The 17357-nt window shown below is 33.9% G+C and overlaps 1 protein-coding gene across 4 annotated transcripts; it reads left to right on the top strand.

Annotated features, from left to right (window-relative positions):
* Window positions 1-383: 383 nt before the first annotated feature.
* Window positions 384-17150, top strand: LOC117233196 (maltase A2-like). Of its 4 annotated transcripts, none has more exons than XM_033493267.1 (8): window positions 384-748; window positions 3047-3150; window positions 4793-5003; window positions 8359-8495; window positions 12936-13117; window positions 13726-14743; window positions 15259-15527; window positions 15834-17150. In XM_033493267.1, exons 2-8 carry the CDS (start codon window positions 3049-3051, stop codon window positions 16057-16059), a joined length of 2145 nt encoding a protein of 714 aa, XP_033349158.1. In that variant the 5' UTR covers window positions 384-748; window positions 3047-3048; the 3' UTR covers window positions 16060-17150. The 4 variants fall into 4 exon arrangements, with proteins under 4 accessions (XP_033349158.1, XP_033349156.1, XP_033349157.1 ...); XM_033493265.1 differs by having other exon boundaries at window positions 12924-13117; XM_033493266.1 differs by having other exon boundaries at window positions 385-518; window positions 12924-13117.
* The last annotated feature ends 207 nt before the right edge of the window (window positions 17151-17357 follow it).

Raw genomic sequence — 17357 nt, 5'->3', positions numbered from 1 at the left:
AATTTATAGAATTATCTCGCTATTTAAACAATTTCTTCTCATAAACATTATTATTACATTTATCATATACAAAATGCATCACATTTATGAATTGCAAACGAAACAATTTACAATAGCTTCTTTCCTATTCTTTAATTCTCTGGATCGATAATAATTTTCCGTATTTCTTTTACATAATTCTTTATCTATAAAGTTTATGAAATTCAAATGAACGTCCGAGTTCTAAGCTAATTTTTTAAACAATCTTACTATACCGTCGATTGTTGTTAAAACGATATAACATGGAGGTTATTGAGCTTCTAACCATCACAGTTGATACGATGAATTGCATGTATGTCATCGACAAGAGCGCAGACTCGAGGAGGGCGCGAACGTCTCGGTCAGAAAAGTGAGAGACCACGGGACTAAACGGAACGAAACGGTGTTGCTAAATATACTACGCGGAGGCACGCGATTCTCTTTACGGCTGGGGACTGCAGGATGGTCATCAACATCCGAAGCCACACACATTATCTTCGGTAGTGATTTTGTTGTCCTTGTTTCGTTGGTAGGTTTCTCGGTAGTGGAAAATCGCACACGTAGACAAAGTGAGTCGTGGCGTATCAAACGTATTGAGATACCGACCGGTCTCGAAAGAAATCTCTTGTTAGTTTTGTGATTCCTCGGGGGTGAAGATTTCTCGAGGACGGTTCTATATGTGTTTAGGTGTTCTGCCGATGCCGTCTTGTGGTAACCGGCTGTATTACAGGTAAATTAGATAAATTTGAATTTTTTGGATAATTCGTAATTCTTATCGATACAGTAGGTGACTTAGAATTACTCGTTATATTAATAATGATGTTCCAAATGATCTCGTTATTGAATGTATAGTGATGGTGATGATGATACAAGGTGTGATTGCGCAAGTAGTTGCTTTTTTTCATATGGGAACTTTATGTGATTATTAGACTGCGGCTGTTTATGCATTTATAGAAAGTTTAAACGTATAAAAATATACAGGATGCTTGTAATATGCAAAAATCTATAACTATAATAAGATATATAAATATATACAATGAAATAAAAACATAATATTTGAAGAAAGTGAAACAAATTTCTTTTTAAACGTCTGTTTCTTGAAACAAGCTTCCATTACTTTAATTATTGGTATCCATGAAGATACGATAAGTTTACATATACATGCACAGTTTAACAATAGTTGATAAACGGTTTGCGTTTTCGATTGTTGCATTGTTTGTACAACATCGTAGTAGCAGCTGCAATACAAAATTATCTTCGATTTATTTGTAACTGCTATTACGTGTTCATAGAAGATGAACATAAAAGTCTTGCACGTGTATAAATATTTATTTTGTAATTAGTTCGTTACAAACTAAATTAGCACAGAATCGACGTGACTGTTGTCTCTTATTCTTAGAACTACGTTAACAAACAGGGAAAGCATAAACGTTCAAATTAACGTATCGTTTAAAGATACTACGTGACCAATTGTATCACCGAATTTCACCAGATCAAATTCGATAGATTTTTTCCCTATTTCACAATTAGTTCACTGTTATTTAACTCTATTCACTAACAGTGTTTGCATGTGTGCAATAACTCCAATAATTAGACATATTCTTTTTCCTCAAATCGACAAGAATTTATAAATATATTTTCACGACTTTTAATTTTTAAGTAATTTTATTTTATTATCTCCAGAAATTACTCGTTGCACTTAGTTTACATTACACGTAAAAGATCGTGCTTTTTATATGTAACAACCAGGTCAGGTGATGTTTGTGCAAATTCATATTTTTTACGAACTAAATAAAAAACGCAAAATCCAAATAGAGATTCGTTTCATTCTCAAATATTATCATTAAACTGCGAATTTTTATGCATATTCATTTGTTTACTAAGACAATCGTACCAGAGATTTATTTCGTCTACTAAATATTGTAACTATTACACTAAATTATTATATTATGCATTTTTATATATTACGTGCATTACGTGCATTTTTAAACCTTGAAATTTTTTCATTCATAAATACTCGTAATCTAACGGTAACAAACGTTTCGGTAATCCCTTTTGTCGTAGTAAAGTCAAGGTCCGCTTGAGTTCGTTAGAATCGCGATTTTTTCATCGCATTGTAAGAACTATATTAAGGCGAACTCTGGCAAAATACCACGGCAATATATTTCCACGTAACGATCTATTATGACGATAATTACAACGTAATTTCGACATTTCTTATATCTTTCCATATTACGTTTATTTAAGCGCATTTTTACAAACTTAACGTTTATCATAAATGCATAATGTCCAGTAATGACCACGGCCATATTGTAATTTTTGTACGATAAACAAACTTGGTTTGAACTGAACAAGCGCTGTAATATGACGTAAGAACCGGCTTGAAAGAGCGTGACAACGAAACAATGACGAATCCCGAGAATCGTTTGGACAGCCCTTCTCAACGATCCCGTTTAATGGATTAGGGGAAGAAATCGTAGCTCGGCGAACGCGTGCTTCATAGAATTTTTCGATCAATAGTCGACGCACTTTGCCAGTCGGCGCGCCGCGTGCTTCGTAAATATGACGACCGAGGTTTGCGTTTCGTTCGAGAGTATTATGTGTCATATACTTACCAGTGTGCAACTCGCACTTACACTCGCGAATACGTCCACGTAAAGATCGTATTTCATCGTAGAACGCGCAGCTGTAATTTCGTTCGTTAATCTGCGTTGGGCAGCAACTCAAGCGAACAAAAATGCCACTTGGCATTTTTTTTTATTTCCAACGTGCTTATGTAATGGTTTTAACTGGACGATAGGAGAGTACTCTTTAAACAGGATGGAATTAAGACGGGAATAAAATCGTGATGTATGAAATTGCGAGTGAAAAGAAAAGGAAAGAGAAATGAGAAATAAGACAGAAATAAACCCGAAGCGTTTCGATGTTTTATCGAAAGAACGATCTGATATGTGTATATTCACCTGCTGTTCGGCGTCGAAGATAGTTTGAGAATATAAAACAAATTAGATTTTTCTACATTCGACAGACATGAATATCCAGAAGCCTGAGGGTCTTTTGTCGGTGGTTTTACCAATTGAACTTGCGTCATCGCCGAGTTCGCGGCAGCTCATTATAAGTCAGGACCAACAGGTGTGTTCGACGCAAATAACGTAGCTTTATTCTTTCGTTCTTCTGTTTCTTTGTGTTTTCTCACGCTACATGTATATATATTTAGCTACGTTTAATAGCATGTGGTTTCCTAGACTCCTTTAACTCGCTAGATTAACATCTAAGATATAAGGTCTAGCTATTAAAATAGACACTCTGCAATTACAAGTAATTTGTACTTAACGCTTCAGTTAATCTCGGTAAGATAAGTTCACGTGCTTTGTTTTAAAAAATGTGTACGATATTTATATCGTAGTGTGATGATCTTTTATTTTAATCTTTGTTTTGTAGATGATAGGTATACGCTTAGATACCGACATTGATTTCAGATAAGCGATAGGAGTGACAAACGAGTAGTACATATCGAGTTCCAACGTAGAATATTAGCTGTTTTAAATTACATTAAAAGTCATATTTACAAGTAGTTATATGCGAAATATTTTTCGTTTAATTAACAAATTCTTTATTTGCTTGAAATTCAAGCAACATTCGAGTAAGTATTTGCTTCTAAACAAGCTTTACTTTTTCATGAACAACGTTAACTCTGTGTGCACATAAGACTAAAAAATAATAAAGGCAAGGGATAAATCCTGAAAATACGATTGCAGTAATATTTGTTGAATATACCTGACGATAATACCAGAGAATATAATAGAAACAGAGACTGATCTGATGAGTAATACGCTATATTCGTTTGTGTAATCCACAAGATGATTCTTATTGAGAGATACCATCTTCCTTTAGTTGTGGCGTATCAGACCTACGATAATATTATTACGAGCTTACCGCTTGTTCGTGGAGATGATTCCAGAAATCATGTATGTTGGCCCAGCCTAATTTAGAAAGTACAACGTATACGATTTATGAAGAATAAATTTGAAAACCATACTGAACAGAGATCATAACAAGATATTACGTTTTACGGCAATTGGAATTGTATTTAATTGAAATTAAAATTAATCTTGAAAATTACATTTAAAATTAAAAAGGTAATATAGAGAAGTGTAACTTAAGAAGCGAGTAATATTTAGCGATAGAACTTCTCTGGAAAGTTTGGTAAATATAATGGAATTTGTGGCATTATTCAATGATGGAAGAGAGAGAGAGAGAGGGAGAGAGAGAGAGAGAAAGAGAGAGAGAGAAAGGAAGTTTTTTTAATCAATTAAATTTACTAATACGATAACATAATAATACAAATATTATTAATAGCATTCGTAATTACAATACGATGAAATTCATATATGTGTATATAATTACTATAGTAATATAAAAAATATTATAATAGAATCATCGATCCATCCATTTCACTGTACAACAATAACATGCATTTAAAAATTATAAAATTACTTGTAGGCAAATATATTTAATGTGGTGTGCAAAAATCCTACTTAAACATACATACGCATGATTCGATTCGTACATATACTTTTATCGCTCATCTGGTTCATTGTTTTACCTTTTGAAATGCAGCAAATCTATGTTGCTATTTTGTTTAGAAGAAATACGGCTGTTTCGCTATTTTATCTTTCAAACGATATTATTTAAATGGTAAAAATAATCTGTGAGGAAATCTGTTGGAAAGAAAAATGACATAACGCATATCGAACGCTTGTGATTTTACCAGGAAGAAGAGGCGTCGGATTGTCCGCTTTTAACTCCTAGCCCACCGGCCACTCAACCAAACAATGCCTTGGAAATCAACACCATTTTCGCTTCCTCGGAAGGAAAACCCGTGGAATCGATTCCTCCACCAACGCTTGAAAATATTAATAAGGAGGATGGGCTTAACGAGTTCATGAATATAGTGAACAGCTCGAGTAGAGTACTGAACGATGGTAGGTTTCTGTTGGTAATTGGCATATTTTCCGTGTAATCGTGCAATTAACAATATCAATCGCATGTGTTTCGTGTTTTACTATGATATTATCTGTATCGAGTTGTAATCTGTCGTATCTTAAGACTAGAATCAATTCGGGAATTTTTAACCGTTTTGGTTGTGTCCGTTTTGTGATAGACAATTTGTTAAACAAACGTTAAACATGATCTAATTCAATTATACGTAATAATTAATTTTTATTGGTAATTAACGAAGTATTTCTTTTATCAAAGTATCGAATGTACTATGAATGTGTTATGAATGTATTATAAATATACTATGGATGTAATTATATAAAAAATGAATAACTAGTCGCTTTGCATATAATTTTCTATATCTAATATCTAATTTTCTATTACGAAGAGCTTTAAATGGTTAGAATGAAAGTTTATCTTAATATAGCGTATAAGTGAAATTTTTTTTCCTTTTAACATAAAGCAAAATCTATAGATAATCTTAACGTCATAATCTATTAAAAGATACACTTATGGCTTTTTGTACGCGTAATATTTGAACAAATACATGAAAATCCATCGAGTAACAAAGTCCAAGGACCAATATAGTTAATGAGAGAGAAGAAAGAAAGATCAGTCGTAATTCATTCGAAGTTCCAATGTCTACGGTAAATTAACGCTAAATTTTTTTTTTATTTATTAAAATTTACAATCAATTCTCGCATTGAGAATTTTCAGTAATTTTTCTGGCGTGGCGCAGTGGCATGGCTAATTATTTATAATAAGTTAATACTTATTATAGATAAGTATAATTTGTAAGTAAGTATTATAAATAATTAAATATTGCTTAATTTAAATAACTAATTGAATTTAACGCTAAATGAAAAGAATAAAATTACAAAATTGCAATTTTATTTCCTTTCGTATTCGAACAGGATTATTTCTATAAAGAAACAATTAACATGTAACGTTGTGTATTATACTTAAATCGCATGACTACAATCATTGAAATAATACTGTCTTAAGCATTTTACGATTAATTTAGGCACAGTAAACGTCTAATGCTCGAATCGATAAAAAATAATATATCACGATGGAAATTAATAAAATTGAAAGTATCGATCTACTTTGATAAATGAAAAACTTAGTTTTTAGTATTTGAAGTAGTATTGGAGTAAAATGCTAGTGTCAGAGAGGAATAAAAATAGACTGATAAAACCAACGCATTCTGTCTTACCGAACTCAATATTCAAAAAATCGTTAGAAAGCACGTGGGTGGTAGATATTTTGGTTATGAAGTTCAGGCCTAGAATTTCTAATTTCGAACAGACTTCGTACAAGAATTGCGTTTGCTTCGTTTTCCAAAGTTTGAACCCTAATTTGTCGATCCGATGGATTTGATTTATTTCTCTCAACAATCACTAAATAATATTACCGCTTTCTGAAAAATCTAGGCAGCTTTCCATGTCACTTTGATTTGTATACCCATTTCTTATGTCTGTGCATTTTTCATTCTGCTGGTTGTTTCAAGTCAATCTTTACAGAATTATACGGATAATTTATCGATTTTTCAAGCCCGTTCTGTTTGTTTGTGATAGTTAGTGTAATAAAATCGCTTATGCCATTTAATAACTTTGGACAGAGTATCCAGTTTAATCAAAGATACGCGGCCTTCTTTGAACGTTTTTATGGTTTCAGAAATATTGCCGGAGATTAGATATAGCAATTTCTACGAAATAAATGCGCATTATACGTCGTATATCGTGTACGTTTAATTCGTCGAAATATCTTTTAAGTACATATATTTATTCCTCGCTGTTGTTTAAAAAAAGATGATCTTCGTCTAAACGTTCCCCGCCAATTAGGGTTGATGATGATGTTTCCGTCTTTTTAATTTCTACACGGTAATACTATTATCATAGAAAGATCAAGTTACGTTGAGAAAATTATAATTCTCGCCTCTTGTCGCTTTTTTCACTATAAATACTCTAATCAATCGTTCAATTACTCGGTACCAGAAAAGTCCAATGAAAAATATTAGAAATTTTAATCAAATATATGTTTTGTTCTTTGGCTTCTTAATATATTCGCAGCTTTTGTTCTTGCCAGTAAAAACATACGATTATTTCGAACAAAATTAACGTTCACTTTTATCCACATAGAGTCACGATTTTATATTACTTCACTTTTATTATTTTCATCTCACTGTAATTATCAACTATGTAGTAATATGTTTAACTACACACTATTCGTCGGTAGCTGTTTCGTCGAAGAACAAATTTCGTTCGATTCTCGTAAAAAGAAGAAACCACTTGCACTTTGCACTAGAAGCAAAAATCACGAATCCTATGCTACCCGACTATGGAGAAAGGCAATATGTTTTAAATGGTGAATTTCTGGCAAATCGATATATCCTTTACAGTTTCAGCCGTCGACGCTTCAAAACCAGCGATTCTCGATATTTTATACTTCACGTACTTTCTGCATACTTGTACAAGAATGGCATAGATAGATAGAACTATAGTCACAGGGAACAATGGGAATAAAATAAAACATCAAACACTACTCGTATGTATATACGCATTAAATTACGCCTGTTTAAATCACATACATTCGTAAATAGAAAAATAATATAAATCTTATAAATATAAATCTAAATATAAATCTTATAAAATTATAAAAGGTTTAATAAGCAGCTAATACAACGATTGCAACGTACTTTCAAAACATTTCCCGCGTGTCTCTGGTTGAAAACCTGTCTTAAACGATACTACTTGACAATATATATATATATATATATCGATTTCTTTGTATCAATTACGTCACTAATTTTTTCTAACGCAATACAATATTACACCTTGGCCACGTCTTTGCACTATCAGGACGCACATCGTTCACGACTAGTGAAACGTAGAAAATACTCGTTTCACGCTTTTCCGCGGTTACCGTCTAGTGAAATTGAACAAAATCATTGCCGGCTCTCCCCTATCAAGCAACGCGAAACGCGTAAGTACTTAGATGCTTGTCACTCTCGAGGATCTTATATAATGGCCCCGTTGATATACACGGCACTTAAGCCGACGATAAAATGTCTTTAACGGGATCCGGTTTCAATTGAAGCGATAAATTAATCGTAACGAAGTCTGGCCGTAACAATAGCCGAGAATCGACGCGTGCTTTGACGTCGATTCTGTCTGGTCGATGAACAGCGATCGTTGATGATTGGATCATCTCAGACAATTACGAAACTCAAAGCCGCGAAGCTTTTCAATTTCGATACGCGATCCAAGTGTAGCGCGCGCGATCGGTCGACGGAAGACAATTTTTTTTTTTTTTTTTAACATCGTGAATCAATTGCAGAACCAAGTTCGCGGGATCCGATGGTGGAATCGACGACCAGCGGAAGCAGCAGCGACACAAACGAACCCGTTTGTGCACAGCTATTGACGCAATTGAACACAGCCTATCAACATCTTGCACCCGATGCTCAAGCACTGGTAAGCAGCGTTTTATGGAAATTTACTTATTCATGAAAATTTTTTGCAGCTTCCGTGAGAGACAGTGTATCGCGAGATGAACTTGACAGAACAGATACAGCGCGTTCGTGAAAAAGCGTAGGCGTTGTTATTCTTGTCCAATTGTCCAGAGTCTAGACGTTACGTGTCTGTAACACCTAAAATGGATATTTACATACGGTGTATACGTGCCTTTCAGTGAATTAGAAATTGTTTATTTAAGAAATTATATTATTATCGTAATATCGTTATTTACTTAAAGAATCATACTATCGATATCGTTGTTTACATTTACGAAGATGTATTAATAGTATTGTTTAAGTTTAAGAATAGATGTTGGAACATCTTTGCACAATTTCAGGTTTGATTTTGTCAAATTTGATACTGTATACGATATACTTATTTCGCTATGTTTGTTCTATCAGCGATACCACTGTTGACATACATATAATACGTACAATAATTATCTACGATATTTTCTTTTTCTTTCTAACTCTCTGTTAGTTCGGCGAATACCTTTCTTTCATATCAGTACGTGCTTTAATAATTGTTCTCGATTTATGAAAAAGTATTTCATAACAGCTATATTGGTGTATTATATGATATTTATATTTTCGAATTTCCATTGACGGCAAGCAAGTTCGTTACGTGAAAGGATTTATTGAAGTACCTCGCGTATCGCTCGGTACACGGAAAGATGAACGTGATGAAATGCAACGTCGAGCCAGCAGAGAGTTAATTATATTACCGCAATACATATACGTTGCGACCGACTGTGTACTCTTACGCTTTTTGCATATTTATGGATTGCACAGTGTAATAAATCGTTATGTTTCTTTACATCCTCACTGTGAATAATTTGGATAGCGTAAGTGCGTTATCTAATAAAAAATCCTCGATAAAAATCGTGCGAAATCATCGTTACTGGCTTATTGTCATTTGTAAGGTCCACGTAATAACGTCTAACAGGAGAATTGCGTACGATTGTTCGTCATTTGGTAACTTTTATGACTTTGTTTATTCGCTTTTGTGCAATGCACGCTTTGTTTTGGCCACGGCCGATCACCTGTTCTATCTTTGTTCTAATTATGCCAAGTTCAATTTCATATGCGCGTCTCGTACTTTTATTTTATTTTTGGTACACGTCGCTGTATTTGTCTTCACCTCACCGGCTCGTAATTAAACACTCTTTCATTCATCGATTGCAACTTCTGTTCCATTCACCATACAAATATTATTAGAAGGTCAATAATTTTTGATCGTCGTATCGTATATCAATAGAGATCGTGAGATTATCATGAGATCATGGGATTATCAGTGAGTTGTTATACGTATGAATTGATAAAGAAATTTTAAGATATCTTAATATCGCATGTTATAATAAAAAGATTCTAATAGCTGTCATATTTATCCCTCAAAATCCAATTTGTTATATATATATATATGTGTGTGTGTGTGTGTGTGTGAAGATTTACAAGAATCTTTAAATATTCATTCCTTGTATGAGCAACTATCTTGTGAATGACAAATACGAAAGTTTGCTTTGTATGAAATATATATGCGGTTTTTCTATTTTTTCTTTAAACGAGACACATAAAAAATGTATAAGAGCATCGCAGAATATTACATAGAAAATTTTTCTTTCTCATTTGAAATTTTTCATGGATTTTGATTCTCCTTATGCATGCTAAGCTTCCTAAGCTAATCAACTGCGCATTTTAAAATAATCGTTCGCCTCTCGTTATATGCACACATAAACACATTTTTTGTTTAACTAACCGAGTACCGTTACCATAAGGATTACTTTAAAAGCTTAAGAATTCTAAGTGCTCCACTATGTTACGTAGTATCTTCTACGTAGTATCATTTCTAGTCGCGCCACTATTTTATTTATCAAAAGTTTAATTTTCATAATACAACGAAATACCCAGTCGAGAAAAAGATTATTGAAGGACAACGATACGAATGAATAAATAAAGGAGAAACTGTGATACACGTAAAAAGGTGTAAATTTTGAACCTTACTAAATTGTTTGGCTTCCGCGGTAGGATTATGATTATGGATACCATAAGCGACAGAGTGTATAGTTGGTGAAAACGATACCGTAAGTCCTTTAATGAACTTTTAAGCGATGTGAAAATTGACACTCTTCTTTACTGAATGGTCGATATCGAGTGTCTCGCGCAAAAGGGAAATTAACCTATTTAGGTCTTTTTCATTCAAGCTCACCCTTCTATGTGTATCTTCTTTTCACGCTTCATTTAATCGAATATTTATACGGTGTTTATAACAATAGTATACCTGGTTTATTGACTTATTCTTTTTATAGGATCCTCTATGGTTCTTATGAAATTGTTATAGAACCATTTATGACGTTATAAGAATTTATAGGCAAGCGGAAAATCTACCGTGAAAATGAAAAATAACGCACTCTCCAGGTGTTGCATAAAGCATTTAGATTATGTAATTTCTCAGAAAATATCGTATATTTAACCTGGTCGCTGGTCGCTTGATCCGCGTTTATATATCAGAGTATCGCAAATATTAAAAAATATTGTCTTTAAAAAGGAACTTTGTCAGGATTTCGTACATGACGGATTTTGCTATAATTTCGTACTAATTGAAATTCTATTTATCAGATAATTTCATATTTTCTCTTTGAATATTGACGTGCAAGTTTTGTATTCGGCATACTTTGGTCAATTTGGCACATAAAAACACTGGTTTGCCAAACGTTGTTAACGCAATACGTTTGTCGCAATATGTCCATTTGCGTTCGATAAATCTTTACTACGGAAAAAGAAAGTGTATATCGTATGAAAAATACGTACGATATCTCTATCGATGTATGTCGACGCGTAATAATTCAGCCCGATGCTAGCAAAATTCTAAGATTCCATCGATTAGTGTCATACATGTAATTGTTTGAGACATTGTTGACACATTAATTGTCCCATTTCCGACTGAAAACCAATTCATCAAGACATTGCATTAGCTCTGGCACGTCTAATATATTCAAAGACTCGCTATTATAGAAACAAACTATTTAAAGAACCTATGATATACTCCTTGGAGTAATCGAAAATTTAGGATCCTTGACATTGTCATATGATGTTAGATAAGTTTGGCATACGCAACGTCTTCGCGTTATGAATACTAGGAACCGCAGAGGATTCACACATACGGAACAGCGTTTGCAATAAATAAATTGCACGCTTTTAGCAACGTAAAAGCTTTTTACGAAAAATTCAAGATCATAATCGATTTCAATGGAAATAATTCCATCTATCTAAAATGATATCTAAGCTATATCAACATTACGTTTTAATTAGCGATATGAAAGATGCTTAGATTCTTTTAGAAAGTCGTACGCAATATTTACGAAACGCCAATCAAATCTTTATTTTCCTTTTTTTCTGTACAACATTCATACAAGATCATAATCGATTTCAATGGAATTACGATATCTAAGCTATATCAACATTACGTTTTAATTAGCGATATGAAAGATGCTTAGATTCTTTTAGAAAGTCGTACGCAATATTTACGAAACGCCAATCAAATCTTTATTTTCCTTTTTTTCTGTACAACATTCATACAAGATCATAATCGATTTCAATGGAATTACGATATCTAAGCTATATCAACATTACGTTTTAATTAGCGATATGAAAGATGCTTAGATTCTTTTAGAAAGTCGTACGCAATATTTACGAAACGCCAATCAAATCTTTATTTTCCTTTTTTTCTGTACAACATTCGTACAAGATCATAATCGATTTCAATGGAATTACGATATCTAAGCTATATCAACATTACGTTTTAATTAGCGATATGAATGATTTTTAGATTCTTTTAGAAAGTCGTACGCAATATTTACGAAACGCCAATCAAATCTGTATTTCCCCTTTTTTTTTTTTCTGTACAACATTCGCGTCGCAAGCGATTTCTACTCGGAAACAGCTCGATCAAGGTACAAATATTGCGAAGTAATAATTAAAAGCTACGTGTTTTATTTTTATATGTACCTGTTCGCCAATGTTATCGTTCGAACCAAACATACGTATCACTTCCCTCGACGTCAATAGTAATTCTGAAATTTATGCTCCGGTGAATGGCAAATCTAAAACAAAGAGACTGACGATACGAATATACAAAACATTGAAAACACTTCAGAATGGCCCAGATCGTTGCCCTGGCACGATGCTAGTTGCATTTCGATATCGATGTACAATTACGCTAATGGCGATGTTACAGCCAACCAAAACAGAACTGGTATCGCTCTGTTGGTCAATTTGGTCGTTTGGTCGTGGTGGAGGGAATCGTGACGAACTACCTGTGTCTATCCCATGTCACTAATCGCTTGCCTGCTTTCTAACACCCTTAAGAACCTAGACTGTAACTGTTTAGTTTTACAATCAGGAGAATGGAGGAAAACCACCATTGGTCGGGATACAGCTGATGGTACCGAAGCCGTCGAAGGATTATCGCTTCATGAAATGGAACTGGCCACTCATACGGAAAACATGCTTCTGGTCTCTGATGTCGGTGCTGGCTGCATGCGTAGCGCTCGTCATTGGTGTAATCGTCACGATGCCGAAGAAGTACGTATGTATACATATATGTACACACATATACGAAGAACAGGAGGCAAAAATATGACAAGACCGTTTCTCTTAATTAGCGAAATACCGCGACTATTTTTTTCTCGAATTTTTTAAGACTGAACTGTTGTAATTTGTTAAAGGAAGGTTTGTTTTCATTTCATTCCTTTTAATATTCATTCTCTTCTTAATTCTTATCTATAAATTTCTAATCAGTTCTAGTTAGTTAGTTAGTTAAATATTGAAAGTAGCTTTTTATTCGTGCAAACGTTTGTTTGAAACTTCTGTCGAATTCAAAGATGCAAATTTTTTTTAAATGGCTGGAAATTCTATGAAGTTTTGTAGACGATTAAGGATATGTTTAATATTATAACTATAGTAACAGCGTATTTCGATTGTCAATAACCGAGGACGAAAAATATCTTTTATCCAGACTAAGCAATATGTATACATATGTATGTATGTAGCACGCATTTTCTACTTGTCCACTTCTGCATGAATATAGTTCTCGATACTCGATTGTTTCATTTATTCGCGAACATACTACTTTACTAAAAAGTTAGATGATCAGAGTAATCAGAGTAAAAGATCGTTTTATATTTCCACAGGTGCGACCCTCCAGTTCAGTGGTGGCAAGGTAGCGTCTTCTACGAAATATTCCCCGCATCGTTTCAAGATTCCTCGAAAGGAGGTGACGGTATCGGGGATCTTCGAGGCATAACGATGCGTTTGGATTATTTAAAGAAATTAGGCGTACGTGGGATCCGCTTAAATTCGATCTTCCCAGCAGCACACTATCCTGAATATTACACAAACATCGAGAACCTGACAGACCTGAATAAAGAATTAGGAACGTTGGATGATTTCGCCGTGCTTGTGCACGAGACTCATCGTCGAAACATGAGCCTCGTTCTAGATCTGCCATTGTATCCCTTTGTAAAGTCTTTGTATAACGAAACTGTGCCCTCTGAGAAGCCGAATAAAACAGACAAAGCCGTACGTGAGAGAAGAGACGTTACCGAAACGACGATTCTGCAGGAGGTAACACCGACGACACCTTCCATGTCGCTGCAAGCGATTCGCGAAGCACTGTCCTCGGTGCCACCTCCTCTGGATACCCCGCAGCGTGATCCTCTCACGTCCAAACACGTGAACAACGTGTTAGAGAACGGCAACGTGACAGGGGCTATAAAAATTTGGTTGCAAAGGGGAGTCGATGGGTTTTACTTGAAAGGACTGGAACATTACGTGGACGAAAGTTCCTTTGCCAGCAGCTTGAAACACTGGAAGTCCATCGTAGGCTCTGAGAGAATACTTATTTGTCACGTGGATGCTTTGAACGCTGCCAAATTGGTTGCAGCGAAAAACTCTATTTTAATGAATATGGATCTTGTGGATGTTACGTTGCGCGTGGCGAATGGCACGAAAGAGATCAAGCGCCAAGTAGAGCATATTACAAAAGGTGTGTTGTTTAAAAAGCCGGGTTATCCTTGGATACACTGGTCCATAGGCAGCGTGGACTTGAAACGAATAGCCTCGACCATTAACGTGAAGAATGCTACCCATGCTATGACTTTGTTAGGGATGATGCTTCCGGGAACGTCCAGTATATTCTATGGTGACGAGGTATAAATTTAGATATAATATGAGTGTAGTATCTGTAATATATACCGATAAGATGTTTTAAGAAGTCCGGGAACTTGGAGAAGCGTATATTATTTCTTAAAAATAACTAAATATATAAAAAAAGCTATAAGGGATAAGTCTCATTTTCGTTGCTTATGGAACAATTTTACAAATATGTTGTCGCGTAATCTTACGTCATGAAACTTGTACTTTCACTGACGATTAAACATAAACTTTCTTCACACTCTTGATAATTGAAAAGATATTTTCTGTCGTAATATGAAAATATCGAAAATATGAAAATTTGACTTGTCTTAGCATTCGTATCTTTTGCGTCATTTAGCAGGTTCTTTCTGTTCTTAGCTATTTTACATCGACTTCTTTTGTTTTTTAATTATAAAACGACATTAAAATCAATCGTACTTTTTTCTCTGTGATCTTTGTACAATATGATAATGTTTGATAATCTTGGACGATTTTAAACGACGATTTTTACAAATCTGATTAATGTTCAGATAGGTATGTTGGACTGTGAATGCAAAGATCATAAGGATCTTGCTCACGTGCACAACTTAGCTCCTATGTATTGGGAGGACATCGGCGGTTCTGAGATTAAGTTTACATCCGGCGGTGTCACGGCTTGGCTTCCGGAATCTAGGAAACCGTTGGAGACTAGCTTGACTGGAACCATCGCTAAAATGGCTTCTCTCAGATCGGAAACTACGCCAATCTATGTTAAAGCGGTGCTAAAGGAGAATCAGGTGCTGGCAAACTGTAATATTAGGTAAAATTAATTTTATAATCAAGGTTTTAATGTAATTTTTCAAATTTTATGTCTTATATTCGAGTCAGTTGAATATCGTTGAGTTTGTTTCTTTTATTTCGTCTATATTATTTATAAAAAATGATTTTCTACGTGATTTTTTGATAAAGTTGTTCAGGAAATTTTAACAAGCACCGAAATTTACAATGTATTTTTTAACTATAATTTTACTTAATTTTATATTTTATTATAATTTTACATTTTAATTTACAATATAATAATCGTTCGTAAACAAATTTTCTAATGTAAAATTCTTTCTTCTCACAGGTATGCAGAAGATGAAATGATCGTGGTAGAACGATGGTATCCACGACGAAACTCTTACGTGTTTTTAGCGAACCTGGGCAACCAAACGCAAACAAAGGATTTATCCTTCCTTTATTACGGTGGTCATGTGGTAGTCGGCCCATCGTATAGATTAAGCAAAGACGTATATTTCAAAGAACTTATCATACCTCCGGGAGAAGCTTTCGTTATAAAGCTTGATAAATGAAGATTTGTTACTGAATTAAAAATCAATGCAGCGTTCATTTTATATGTACGATCAAGATTTTAGCATCTTTGATTAATATGGTCAGCGTGAATTTGTGATATTTTATTTGAAGGACATCGTTGACGTTGCGAACGTTGTACAACGAATGTTTAGATATGTTTAGAAAGTTCCTATTAATAAATAAATCGATTAGGAACCACAGTGTCCAACAAAGGAAGAACGATTTGGCGAAAAAATAAATGGGGTATATATGGTGTGGAAAGGAAGAAGAAAAAGAGAAGTTTGTACGGTCTCAACAATTACATATACATACACGGGTAAAATGTGCTTAGACACAAAATCAAAAGCTCACGATAAAAATCAAATCCTATATTGTTAACTTTAATCTGGTTGGTGATAATGAAGAAGCACAACGAAACGATTGCGCATTTCACATTCCAAAAAAAGACAAATCATTTCACGTTTGCCTGTGTTCATTTTAATGATCAACGTCTAGGACGAGATTACTTCGCTGATTTGTATATCTTTTAATCATTTTGATAATAAAGCCAAAGATGCTTGCGGTTCGATTGATTATATTCTCAGTCATAAGGCGAATTCGATATTAAAGTTGATATACTTCATAACTTACAGATTACAGGAAATTTATTCGTGTCACTGGGTACGATTTTAAATTTTTAGATCGATCTAAAATATAGCTAATATTTTTATATAACGAATTTTATCGCGTGTAAAGAATTGTTCGCAATGTGTAATTTTCACTTCTTTTATAATCATTTTGGTACTAATCGAGTGAAATTTTATCGATGCGTAAATTTAAACGGTGCTGACGCAGAAACAATCCTTTTTGTATTCTTATTCGATATTATGTGACACGTCATGTGTTCTCGTGACATGAATTTTATAAGTTACGCGTGACTTTATGTAAACGTATAATTCGATCGAAATTTCGTAATAGTATGTATTATGAAGGAAATACAATATTTGTTATCTATAGTGTATCCTATGTATTCAAATTTTTACTTTAACAAAGTTCGATTTTGATGTGGATATTAATATTCGAAAATAAAACAGAAAATTTTATCTCATAATTTTTTAATTTTGCTAATTAATTTATTTTCCAATTGTAACAATAGTGAAATTAATAAAAAATGTACATTTGAAATGTTGAGCTACAGTCGAGTTGATTTGTATTGAGCGCCATTTATATTGAGCGCCACCTGTATGGAGCGCCACTTGTACTGAACCTTTCTCGCTAGTGCTCGCTTTTGCTACCTGTTTCTATATAAGCGATTTCC

Source organism: Bombus vosnesenskii, unplaced genomic scaffold (genome assembly GCF_011952255.1).
Source record: "Bombus vosnesenskii isolate JDL3184/JDL3185 unplaced genomic scaffold, Bvos_JDL3184-5_v1.1 scf7180000013295, whole genome shotgun sequence".
Taxonomy (NCBI): Eukaryota; Metazoa; Arthropoda; class Insecta; order Hymenoptera; family Apidae; genus Bombus; species Bombus vosnesenskii.
Note: the sequence above shows the minus strand (reverse complement) of the source record. Positions and strands in the feature narration are given on the sequence as shown.

Excerpts from the sequence above, each read along its gene's own strand:
- LOC117233196 (XM_033493265.1), top strand. The coding sequence starts at position 3,049 with ATGAATATCCAGAAGCCTGAGGGTCTTTTGTCGGTGGTTTTACCAATT. Across the intron at positions 5,004-8,358 it reads GAGTAGAGTACTGAACGATG|AACCAAGTTCGCGGGATCCG; the intron begins GTAGGTTTCTGT and ends AATCAATTGCAG. Across the intron at positions 15,528-15,833 it reads CTGGCAAACTGTAATATTAG|GTATGCAGAAGATGAAATGA; the intron begins GTAAAATTAATT and ends TTCTTCTCACAG.